The 13579-nt window shown below is 44.5% G+C and overlaps 1 protein-coding gene across 1 annotated transcript in view; it reads left to right on the top strand.

Annotated features, from left to right (window-relative positions):
• Positions 1-13579, top strand: part of LOC144605281 (chemokine-like protein TAFA-3) — a 184619-nt gene that overhangs the window by 86002 nt on the left and 85038 nt on the right. Inside the window, exon 3 of the mRNA XM_078420381.1 lies at positions 11460-11587. Coding sequence (XP_078276507.1) covers positions 11460-11587 — 128 coding nt within the window. The remainder of the gene's footprint in view (positions 1-11459; positions 11588-13579) is intronic.

Below are 13579 nucleotides of genomic sequence, written 5' to 3'. Positions count from 1 at the left end.
AACCTCAGCATCCCAGAGAAAACTATTCAAGTTTATCCAATCTCTCCTTGTAGCTGAAACCCTCTAATCAAGGCAGCATTCTGGTAAACCTCCTCTGCATCCTCTCCAAAGCCACCACATCCTTCTTCTAATGAAACTGCATGCAATACTCCAACTAAAACATATTTGCCTGATATTCTTCCCGTAATGACTATGCTTCAGTTGTGGGCTAATTAATCTTTACCCTTCAGTGTCCATTCGTAGAGGGGGTTTAGTGAGGTATAACAGGCACTCACCAACATACGAAAGGGTTTTGTTACGTCAGATTTTACGTGTCGGAATCACCACACGCTCGTTGAGTCTGAAGAAGGGACTTGACCCGAAATGTCGCCTGTCCATGTTCTCCAGAGATGCTGCCTGGCCCGCTGAGTTACTCCAGCACTTTGTGTCCGCCACTGAGAGTATGAACTGCCTCAGCGGCTTCCGGCTGCGTCCAGGGCACTTTCTGCGGTGTATGGCCTTCTGGGTAAACACAGCCCCCATTGCCGGCTTGTTTGCGATGTAAACTTGAGTGATGATACAGTGTTGTGGAAATTACAAACTGCCTCGATTGCACTAGGATCTGAGTACATAAGTGTGAGTTTACGTAACGTTGGGGGAATGTACTTGAAATTGGAAAGTTCAGTACTCATATCATTCGGTTATAAGATACCCAAGCAGAATATAAGCATCTGATCAAGTTTGTTTGTTGTAAATAACATTTGTACATCACATTGTCTAATGATAAACGTGAACTAAATTCACTAGATATTCATCATGTGAAGTGCAAATGCTATTTGCTTGGCAGGTTTTAAAAGCCCTCTACTCAACTCTTCTGGAAATGTTAAGTGACCTGCGTCTTTTTGATTAAATTGCTTTTTACTTTAGTTTAGCTTAGCGATTCAGTGTAGAAACAGACCCTTCGGCTCACCAAGCCTGAGCTGACCAGCAATCACCCATATACTAGTTCTATCCTACACATAAGGGACAATTTTCAGAAGCCAATTAACCAACAAACCTACACGTCTTTGGAATGTGGGAGAAAACTGGAGCACCTGGAGAAAACCCATGTGCTCACAGGGAGAATGTACAAACTCTGTACAGATAGCACCTGTAGTCAGGATCGAACCTGGGTCCCTGGTGCTGTAAGGCAGCAACTCTACCGCTGCGTCACCGCGCTACCCTAGGAATCCTGCATTAGTTGATTGAAAGATACAGCATGGAATCAATCCTTTCAGCCCACCAAGACCACATCGACCATCGATCACCGTTCACACTAGATCTACGTTATCCCAATTTCTCACCCACTCCCTACACACAAGGGACATTTTACAGAAGCCATTTAACCTACAAACCTGCACGTCTTTGGGATATGGGAGAAAATGGGAGCACCGGGAAAGGGCCTGTTTCCATGCTGTATCTTGCAATCAATCAATGCAGCCTCCTCCATTGCCAGAGTGAGACCACATGCGAACTGGAGGAATAGGATCTTATATTCTGCCTTGGTAGCTTCCAGCCTAATGGTATGAACATTGAAGTCTCCATTTTTAGGTAACCTCTAACCACCCTCCCCATTCTCCCCCGCACCCCTCCTTTATCTTCCACCCCTGTGCCCCATCTGGACTCGCACCTATTTCTCTCCTCCTCTTTCCCCTCTTTTTACATTCCTCCATAGGCTTTACAATGCGCAACTCATCCATCTGTTCGTCTCACACCTTTTGTTCTAATCTCTGGCCATTGTTCCGATCTTCTGCCTATCGAAGAAACCCTCGCCTGCCTTTGCCCTGCTCCTCCTGTCATCCAGCTTTCTTCCCCTCTTGCACTCCCCCTTTACAATCAGTCAGAAGGAGGGTCCCGCCCTGAAACGTCACCTATCCATGTTTTCCCGAGATGCTGCCTGACCTGCTGAGTTACTTACTCCAGCACTTTGTGTCCTTTTCAGCCAAAGGGTTCCTTAGCTAGACACAAAATGATGGAATAACTCAATGGGTAAGGCAGCATCTCTGGAGAAAAGGAATTGGCAACGTTTCGGGACAAAACCCTTCTTTAGTCTGAGAGACAGGGGTGAGGAAAACTAGAGTAATGTAACATTCAGGGCAAATCAGAGCTGGCATTGATGACCAAGATAAGGTGGAGCCCACAATGGTCCATTGTTGGCTGTGGAAGAGATGATAATGAAGGGATATATGGATGCGAACAGTGGAACTGGCAGGATGACTAGAGTGGGGCAGGGCCAGGGAGAGAGGGAATGCGGCGGTTACTTGAAATGAGAGAAATCACCCTTCATACCACTGGGTTTATCAGCTGCCCATGCGAAATATGAGCTGCTGTTCCTCCAATTTGCATGTGGCCCCACTCTGACAGTCGAGGTGGCCCTGGACAAAAAGGTCACTATGGGAGATAGACACAAAAATCTGGACAGGCTGCATCTCTGGAGCGAAGGAATGGGTGACGTTTCGGGTCGAGACCCTTCTTCAGACTGGTTAGGGATAAGGGGAAACGAGAGATATAGATGATGATGCAGAGAGAGAAAGAACAATGAATGAAAGACATGCAAAAAATAATGACGATAAAGGAAGAAAGGTCAGTATGGGGATGGGAAGGGGAGTTAAAATGTTTTGCAACTGGGAGATCGCGTAGGCCAAGGCTACACAAAGGGTTCCTGAGCCTTCTATCATGCTGACTAGTTTTAACAGTGTCCAGCTACTCATGATACTGCACCGCTGTTGGTGATGTGCAACTAATCAACACATAGGCAACACTGCCTGGTTGCAGCATGGGCTTGGCATTCTGCTTGCATTGAAGTAATGTTTGGAGCTTCATTGAAATCCCAGTGCTCATTTTCGGAGGCGATTGAATTTAGCCACCTTGATGATTTCCCCATAGAGAGAGAAGAACCAGAGACCGTGATGAAATCTGGCAAAGTATCGCTCAGCAGCAGGTTTCAAGTAAACAGAATGACTTATGATGCTTTCGCTACTCCATTAAGCTGGGTAATAATAAATGTTTCATGTAGAATTTATGTTATAACGCGGAAAGTGTTGATGCACTCAATTAATATTAGGCTTGAAAACTCATTAATTTTTGAGTTGCACAAAATATAATTTGTAAATACTGGCAGATTGGAATTAGAATTTATTGATTGATTGATAAATACAGCATGAAACAGCCTCTTTGGATTTTGGCCATTGATTGATTGATTGATTGATTGATTGAAAGATACTACCTGGAAACAGGCCCTTTGACCCACTAAGTCCACGCTGACCACCGATCACCCCTTCACACTAGTTCTATGTTATTCCCACTTTCCCATCAACTCCCTGCACTCCTGGGGCAATTTACAGAAGCCAAGTAACCTACAAACTTGCACGTCTTTGGGATGTGGGAAGAAACCGGAGCATCCAGAGGAAAACGACACAGTCAAGGGGAGAACATGAAACTCCACACAGACAGAATCCGAGGTCAGAATTGGACCCACATCTCTGGCGCTGTGCAACAGGAATTCTACCAGCTGTGCCACCTGAGCACATACAGCCCACCGAATCCACGCTGACCATCGAACACCCATTCACACTAGTTCTATGTTGTCTCACTTTCTCATCAACTCCCTACACTATTGGGGATGCGTTACGGAGGCCAATTAACCTACAAACCTGCATGTCTTTGGGATGTGGGAGGGAACCAGAGCGCCCGGAGGAAAACCGAGTGGTCTCAGGGAGAACGTGTAAACTCCACGCAGACAATGCTTGAGGCCAGAATTGAACCTGGGCCTCCAGCGCTGTGAGGCTGCAGCTCTACCAGCTGTGCCACTGTGCCTGTGTGGGAAACCAGCAATCATTCACAATTACTTTACGTGTCTGGAGATAATCACAATAGTGTGAGAAAAAGAAAGTGGCATTTGCTTGCATTTGATTTCGTTGATGCTCCAGGAGCAGAGAGAACTGGTCACTTTGTGCCCAGAAAGAGGATTATTCATTAGAGAGTTGCGATGAAATTCTCATTGAATCAGAAATGCTGGCAGAAGTTAAATGTTAATTTTGCCAAAAAAAAACTCATTAAATAAATAAATAAAAGAGCCTTGAATCAATTGTGTTCTGCACAAATGCATGCATGTTAATAAACAAATGAAGGGAACCAAAAATTATTACTGAAAATACAAAGGTTGTTTTTTTGTTTCCAATACACAGAAGTGAAATGTCAAATGTTATTAACCGAGCCACAAAAGTAATTGATACTTTGGAGACACAAGAAACTGCAGAAGCTGGAATCTTGAGCAAAACACAAAGTGCTGCAGGAACTCAGCAGGTCAGGTAGCATCTGTGGAGGGAATTGGACGTTTCTGGTCTGGACCCTTCCTCAGACTTTTTCTGTGGATAGGAGCAGTAGGACAGTCCTGCTTGTGGATTTTGGGGAGCAGAAAGATCCCAACCCGAAACGTCGCCTGTCCTTTCTCTCCACAGATGCTGACTGACCCGCTGAGTTACTCCAGCACTCTGTGTAAATGACACTTCAGCCTATTGCCCATAAACACGACTAGGTTTTTGAATGCGAGTTCAAAGTTGATAAACCTTTGCTCACAGCTTCAATTTATATTGATTTCTTTTTGAATCCCCCATGTCAGTTTGTGAGTATCATTTACATTTCTTCCCAATATAAGACCATGACAAATGAGCAGAATTAGGCCATTCGGCCCATCAAGTCTGCTCCGTCATTCAGTCATGGCTAATCTATCATTCCCTCTCAACCCATTCTCCCACCTTCTCCCCATAAGCCCAGACACCCGTGGTAATCAAGAACCAATCAATTTCCACCGTAAAATACCCAATGACTTGGCCTCCACAGCCCTTTGTGGCAACGAATTCCACAGATTCACCACCTTCTGGCTAAAGACATTCGTCATCTCCATTTTAATGGTATTTTGGTTAATTGGATCAGCATTATTTCCTTTTTCACTGGGCAGAATTTTTTCCGTTACGATGCTAATTTTAGTGCGCTTTTACATTAGACAATAGACAATAGACAATAGGTGCAGGAGTAGGCCATTCAGCCCTTCGAGCCAGCACCGCCATTCAATGCGATCATGGCTGATCACTCTCAATCAGTACCCCGTTCCTGCCTTCTCCTCATACCCCCTCACTCCGCTATCCTTAAGAGCTCTATCCAGCTCTCTCTTGAAAGCATCCAACGAACTGGCCTCCACTGCCTTCTGAGGCAGAGAATTCCACACCTTCACCACTCTCTGACTGAAAAAGTTCTTCCTCATCTCTGTTCTAAATGGTCTACCCCTTATTCTTAAACTGTGGCCCCTTGTTCTGGACTCCCCCAACATTGGGAACATGTTTCCTGCCTCTAATGTGTCCAATCCCCTAATTATCTTATATGTTTCAATAAGATCCCTCCTCATCCTTCTAAATTTCAGTGTATACAAGCCCAATCGCTCCAGCCTTTCAACATACGACAGTCCCGCCATTCCGGGAATTAACCTAGTATTCCGGGAATTAACCTAGTGGATTCAATTTAGATGGGCAAAAGCCTGATAGTTGGCACTAGTTCTGGCATCATTTCAGGGCAGTGCGGTTGTGCAGCTGACAGACCCGGGTTCACAATACCAGAGACCCGGGTTCAATCCTGACTATGGGTGCAGTCTGTACACAGTTTGTACATTTTCCCTGTGAGCACGCTACAAAGACGTACTGGTTTGTAGGTCAATTGGCTACTGTTATTTGTAGATTGTCCCTGGTGTGTAGGATAGTGCTAGTGTACGGGGTGATCGCTGGTCGTTGCGGACTCGGTGTGCCGAACGATCTGTTTCCACGCTCGTTTCCATCTCTAAAGTGTAAAGTCTAAAACTGAATATGCAAGCCAAAATAATCATGGTGAGTCCCATTTTGTGTTAGAGTTCGCTGATCTCAGGCACAGTAGAGGTAATAAATGTAACTTTGCACCTCGAAAGCTAGAGGGAAGGAAGTTTGGTTCAGGTTGTAGCCTTTGGATGTGTTGAGCTGAAGACACAATTGGGATTGCCAGGTTCAGTCTCCAGAGAACCACAGCCTGTCAGCAATCATTGTTGAGACAACCAAATGCATGTGCAAAGCTCAGGAGAGCAAAGTGCACACAGGGAAATCTGTCTCTGTGAAAAATCAACACTTTCGAAAGTGTGAAGAGTGAGGTGAGAGAAATTAACAAGGATTGTAAAAAAATTATTATTCCTAAAAGACTGCAAAGAATTTGGCTGATCGTTCAATGATTTTACAGCATTTATATCTGACTCCACATTCGTTCTGAATGTTAGGATCAACTTTCCAGAGTCAAGAGTGTTTTATTGTCGTATGTCCCAAACAGAACAATGAAATTTTTACATGCACAACAGATAGGTAAACATAGTAATCTCTAAACAATGTATAAATGAAAAAAACAGTTCATTATCTGTGTGTAAATATATTTATATATATATATATGTGCGTGTAGAAATAATAGACAATAGACAATAGACAATAGGTGCAGGAGGAGGCCATTTGGCCCTTCGAGCCAGCACCGCCTTTCAATGTGATCATGGCTGATCATTCTCAATCAGTACTCCGTTCCTGCCTTCTCCCCATACCCCCTGACTCCGCTATCCTTAAGAGCTCTATCTAGCTCTCTCTTGAATGCATTCAGAGAATTGGCCTCCACTGCCTTCTGAGGCAGAGAATTCCACAGATTGACAACTCTCTGACTGAAAAAGTTTTTCCTCATCTCAGTTCTAAATGGCCTACCCCTTATTCTTAAAATGTGTGTAGAGTTGCTGCCTTACAGCACCAGAAACCCGGGTTCGATCCTGAACGCAGGTGCTGTCTGTGTGGAGTTTGTACGTTCTCCTGTCAACTCATGGGTTTTCCCTGGGTGCTCCGGTTTCCTCCCACACTCCAAAGACGTAAAGGTTTGTGGGTTAATTGGCTTTGGTAAAGATTGTAAATTTCCCCTAGTGTATAGGATAGTGCTAGTGTACAGGGATCGTTGGTCGGCACGGACTCGGTGGGTCGAAGGGCCTATTTCAGCGCTGCAACTAAACTAAACTGAACTAAACAGGCACTTCTCCGAAATGTTATCAGAAATTAAACAATTTTGTAGTCATGTACTGCTAAAGATTGGAGATTATGTTATTTATGATACACTTAATTTTGCAACTTTACATAATGGAAGTTTGTATTCTGCAGTTGAATGACCATAAAGAAGCAATGCTAATGAGAGCCTCTCAGAAGTTTCTAAGTGAAACTAGCAACAGAAATAACGCAACTAACATTTACTTAAATGCTTTTGGTCCCAAGATAACATTAGCAGCAAGATTTCGACATGGATTAAACAAACACTTCTGGTGTCAAACAAAAGCTGCATCAGTATGTTTTGTCAATGATTACAGTAATTACACACAGACATATATTTAAAGCTCCCTCACTCTATTCATATCATTTTGCAAGTTAACAAGCAGGTTCTTTGTTCCGCCAGCTGCATATCTTTAGGTAACACACTTTCTCTGAGTTGGAATATTTTGGGTTTAAGTTCCTCACGACCTAAGCGACCTAACAAAGTTTTATTGGCGTATTACTTTCTCGGACTTCATCTTGCAGTGAATGACATACCCCTTATCCTGTACCTGTGCACTGTGGGCGGCTTGATGGTAAACATCTAAAGTATATTCTTTTACTGGATAGCATGCAATAAACAAAATGCATTTTTTGGACCTGGATCCTTCCATGGGCGGCACGGTAGCGCAGCGGTAGAGTTGCTGCTTTACAGCGAATGCAGCGCCGGAGACTCAGGTTCGATCCTGACTACGGGTGCTGCACTGTAAGGAGTTTGTACGTTCTCCCCGTGACCTGCGTGGGTTTTCTCCGAGATCTTCGGTTTCCTCCCACACTCCAAAGACGTACAGGTATGTAGGTTAATTGGCTGGGTAAATGTAAAAATTGTCCCTAGTGGGTGTAGGATAGTGTTAATGTGCGGGGATCGCTGGGCGGCGCGGACTTGGAGGGCCGAAAAGGCCTGTTTCCGGCTGTATATATATGATATGATATGATAAGCAAGGGAGTACCTTGGAGCGGCACGGCGGCACGGCAGCGCAGCGGTAGAGTTCCTGCCTAGCAGCGCCAGAGAACCGGCTTGATCCTGATGATGGGTACTATCTGTATAGAGTTTGTACGTTTTCTCTGTGACCGCGTGGGTTTTCTCCGGGTGTTCTGGCTTCCTCCCACACTCCCATATTTCCTGAGGTATTCACAAAGTGCTGGAGTAACTCAGCAGGTCAGGCAGCATCTCAGGAGAGAAGGAATGGGTGATGTTTCGGGTCGAAGAAGGGTCTCGACCCGAAACGTCACCCATTCCTTGTCTCCTGAGATGCTGCCTGACCTGCTGAGTTACTCCAGCATTTTGTGAATAAATACCTTCGATTTGTACCAGCATCTGCAGTTATTTTCTTACACCCCATATTTCCTGAAGTCGATAACACTGAAGGAAAGTGGAGATGGATACCCACAAAGCTGAAGCCCTGTGTATTCTCTCAGGTAAAGATCCCATAAAATAATTTGGATGGTGAGATGGAGTGTCCTCGTGCCTTGACCAATACTTATTCCTCACTCAATATCTCTGGAAATATCTCAAAAAAGCTGTGGATGCTATGAAACTTGAATTTATAAAATTTGAAATAAAAACTAAAAATGTACGAGGCACTCAACAGGTCAGGCAGCAAAGTGGAAAAAGAATAATTTAGGGTTGAGTACCCTTCTAATGTTTGTGTGCTTCTGTGCCTGAATTGACAACCTCATTTTAATGTGGGAGGAAACCAGAGCACCCAGAGAAAGCCTACGCAGTCACAGAGTGAACGTGTAGACTCTGTACAGACAGCACCTGTAGTCAGGACTGAACCTAGGTGTCCGGCGCTATATGGCATCGACTCTACCGCTGCGCTACTGTGCCGTCCTAATAAAATTAATATAAGTATAAAACCTGTGGAATATATTACAATGAGACCACACCTGTGTGCAGTTTTGGTCTCCTAATTTGAGGAAAGACATTCTTGCTATTGAGGGAGTGCAGCATAGGTGAACCTGGTTAAATCCCGGGATAGCGGGACTGACATATGATGAAAGAATGGATCGACAAGGCTTATATTAACTGGAATTTAGAAGGATGAGAGGCGATGATATAGAAACATATAAAATTCTTACGGGATTGGATAGGCTAGATGCAGCAAAAATGTTCCCGATTTTGGGGAAGTCTAGAACCAGGGGTCGCAGTTTAAGAATAAGGGGTAGGCCATTTAGGACTGAGATGAGAAAAAAACTTTTTCACCAAAAGTGTTGTGAATCTGTGGAATTCTCTACCACAGAAGACAGTCGAGGCTAATCTAATGGATGTGTTCAAGAGAGAGTTAGCAGCTCTATGGGCTAATGGAATTGAGGGATATGTGGAGAAAGCAGGAACGGGGTACTGATTTTGGATGATCAACAATTATCATATTGAATGGCTCAAAGGGTCGAATGGCCTAGTCCTGCACCTATTTTCTATGTTTCTATATTTCTATACTTAGTACTTTTTTCAAATAACTTCACTGGTGCTCCGGTTTCCTCCCGCATCCCAAAGACGTGCGGGTTTGTAGGTGAATTGGCCTCTGTAAGTTGCCCCTAGCATGTAGGGAGTGGATGAGAAAGTTGGATTACATAGAACTAGTGTCCATTATATTTCTCTGTCTACCCTCTTCCTTAACATCACATAAAATGTATTTTTTTTAAACCAGCAGAGACTGCACAGTGGTGCAGCTGGTAGAGCTGCTACCTCAGCACACCAGAGATCCGGGTTCGATCCTGACCTCTGGTGCTGTCTGGGTGGAGTTTGCACATTCACTCTGTGCCCGCATGCCCCGAGTGTGTAGGGAGTGGATGGCAAAGTGAGACAACCCCGAACTAATGTGAACGGGTGATCAGTGGTGGGCATGGAGTCGATGAGCCGATGGGCCTGTTTCCTTGCTGTGTCTTTAATCCTAGGAATTGACCCAGTCACTCATTTCTTTGAACTATGAAAACAGCACTTAAGTGTTGACTTTGCATCACATTTCAAAGATTGCTTTCTATGAACAATATATCAGACTTGCTTCTTAAGGAATACAGTTTCTGCATCTTCTGTCTGTGTGGTTTCCCTTCACGCCATATCATTCTGCTTAGATTGCTGAAAGATTGGACAGCCACTTTGATGAAATCTCCACAGAGGCAACTTCCCTAGACAGGAAGGGACATAGTTGGAAATAATTAATTTACGTTCCAGCAGGGTCTGTCTATCTTGTGCTTTTGATTTTTTTTTCACTGAAGCAAATCTTTAGGGGCGGCAGGGTGGCAGAGCAAATCTTTGGGAGCTGCTGCCTTACAGAGCCAGAGACCCAGGTTGGATCCTGACTACGTGTGCTGTCTGCATCGAGTGCTAGTGGGCGGAATATATGGGTCACAGGGCCTGTTTCCGCGCTGTATCTGAAGACTAATCTAAACTAAACACATTGATATTTCACGTGCTCGTTGCAATTGAGATCTGGTTTTGTTACTGAATGAAGCCCTTTTTACGTTGGCATCCTGTCTTGGTGCCAAACATTCTCAGCCATGCATAACCTACTTAAATGCAGACTGCACGATCATCTCTATTGACCTGACAATGTGCATTTAAGTCAATCTCAAAAAACTTGTGCCACAGTGGCTTTGTCCACTTTGCGTCGTTACGATCCTTTTAGCCGGCTAATGAGACTGTCAATTTAGCGACAAATTATGTCCGGCTTTTTTGCAATCCTCACTCCGCCAAGGTGGCGGATACAATGCCCCATATTCATTTAGTTTGAGACGCTATCAAGCTACAAAGAAAGCTTTCACCATTTTGTGCTTGAACCAAAGTCGTGTTTCCAGGGTTGCAACTTGTGTGACAGAATGCTGCAATGCAGAAACAAGGTTGGCTGTATCAACATGGATGATTAACACAGGCCAAATGACCTCTCTTTTTAGTTTAGTTTAGAGATTCAGCGCGGAAACAGGCCCTTCGGCCCACCGAGTCCGCGCCGAGCAGCGATCCCCGCACACCAGCACAAGGGACAATTTACAATTTTACCGAAGCCAATTAATCTACAAACCTGTGCGTGTTTGGAGTGTGGGAGGAAATCGGAGCACCCGGGGAAAACCCACGCAGGTCACGGGGAGAACGTGCAAACATCGTACAGACAGCACTTGTAGTCAGGATCGAACCCAGGTCTCTGGCGCTGTTAAGCAGCAACTCTACACGCCCCACCAAGTGAATGATTCTCCATTATTGTGTGATCCGGTGAACTCATTGCACTGCTCAGTTTCATTTTACACTTGTGAAAGAATGTTTCAATTATTCATTTCTCAATGTGGCCTAACCGTTTCTTTTTTTGTGTGTGTGTTGATTTGCAGTTCGAGTTGTAAAGAGCAAGCAGTGGTGTGATATGATCCCCTGCACGGAAGGAGAAGTCTGTGGTTTATTAATGAACAAGTCAGGGTGGACCTGTGCACAACCGGGCGGTCGAATAAAAACAGTAACGGTAGGAATATCACCAACGATACTGTATCATTTATTTACAGAATTCAAAAAATTATTTTGAGGGACTTAGCTTTAATGCAACTTCAAAATCTGTAAGATTTATCCTGAACAACAAACGCAACTAAATCAGCATATTTTGCAGTCATAGTTATACTGCATAACTATGGAAACAGGCCCTTTGACCCAACTTGCCCACACCGACCAACATGTCCCATTTACTCTGGTCCCACCTGCCTGCGTTTGGCCCATATCCCTCTAAACCTACCCTGTCCATATACCGTATAAATGTTTCTTAAATGATGCAATAGTCCCTGCCTCAGCTACCTCCTCTGGCAGCTTGTTCTAAACATCCATCGCCCTTTGTGTGAAAATGGTCCACCTCAGATTCCTATTAAATCTTTCTCCCTTTACCTTAAACCTATGCCCTCAGATCCTCGATTCCCCTACTCTGGGCAAGAGACTCTGTGCCTTTACCCAATCTATTCCTCACCATGATTTTATACACCTCTATATTACCTGAATGGTGACCGATTGGGAGAAGGGGAGATGCAACGTGACCTGGGTGTCATGGTGGACCAGTCATTGAAAGCAAGCATGCAGGTGCAGCAGGCAGTGAAGAAAGCGAATGGTATGTTGGCATTCATAGCAAGAGGATTTGAGTTTAGGAGCAGGGAGGTTCTGCTGCAGTTGTACAGGGCCTTGGTGAGACCGCACCTGGAGTATTGTGTGCAGTTTTGGTCTCCTAACCTGAGGAAAGACGTTCTTGCCTTAGAGGGAGTACAGAGAAGGTTCACCAGATTGATCCCTGGGATGGCGGGACTTTCATATAAGGAAAGACTGGATAGACTGGGCTTGTACTCGCTGGAATTTAGAAGACTGAGGGGGGATCTTATAGAAACATATAAAATTCTTAAGGGGTTGGAGAGGCTAGATGCGGGAAGATTGTTCCCGATGTTGGGGGAGTCCAGAACCAGGGGTCACAGCTTAAGGATAAGGGGGAAGTCTTTTAGGACCGAGATGAGAAAACATTTCTTCACACAGAGAGTGGTGAGTCTGTGGAATTCTCTGCCACAGAAGGTAGTTGAGGCCAGTTCATTGGCTATATTTAAGAGGGAGTTAGATGTGGCCCTTTTTGCTAAAGGGATCAGGGGGTATGGAGAGAAGGCAGGTACAGGCTACTGAGCTGGATGATCAGCCATGATCATATTGAATGGCGGTGCAGGCTCGAAGGGCCGAATGGCTTACTCCTGCACCTATTTTCTATGTTTCTATGTTTCTATATAAGATCACCCCTCATCCTCCTGCGCTCCATGGAATAGAGTCCTAGCTTGCACAACCTCTCCCTATAGCTCAGGCCCTCCAGTCAATATGTGAAAGGGAAAACAAGGACTGAAAATATTCAATGCTGCAGCAACTCCAAGGGATAAATGATCAGGGAACCTCACTGTCCACGCACACAAGAAGTCAGGGATTAGTGTTGTTATCCTTGGGGGGGGTGGGGAAAGGGCTGAAAGTATGCAATTGATAGATATTAATAAACAATATCGGATGCAATAGCTTATTTATCGTCGATGGAGTGATATCTGAAGCAAATATACACATTCATTGTATAATGCATTGAACAAAGCCAACTGACTTGCAAGTAAACTCATTACTTATTTTTGCCTGCAAATGGATAAATAGATATGGCTTTACATAATTGTATTATGTTGACTTTTTTTATGGAAAAGGATGTGGAGTAAATTAAATATTACATTGGGGGCATGGTGGTGCAGCGGTAGAGTTGCTGCCTTCCAGCCCCAGGGACCCGTTTTTGATCCTGACTACGGGTGCTGCCTGTATGGAGTTTGTACGTTCTCCCTGTGGAGACTGCGTGGGTTTTCTCTGGGTGCTCCCGTTTCTTCCCACACTCCAAAGACGTACAGGTTTGTAGGTTAATTGGCTTTGGTAGAATTATAAATGTTCCCTTGTGTGTAAGGTAATGCCAGTGTAC

This window comes from Rhinoraja longicauda, chromosome 24 (assembly GCF_053455715.1).
Source record: "Rhinoraja longicauda isolate Sanriku21f chromosome 24, sRhiLon1.1, whole genome shotgun sequence".
In the NCBI taxonomy this organism is placed as follows: domain Eukaryota; kingdom Metazoa; phylum Chordata; class Chondrichthyes; order Rajiformes; family Arhynchobatidae; genus Rhinoraja; species Rhinoraja longicauda.
The sequence above is the reverse complement of the archived record's forward strand: the minus strand, read 5'-3'. Positions and strand labels throughout refer to the sequence as shown.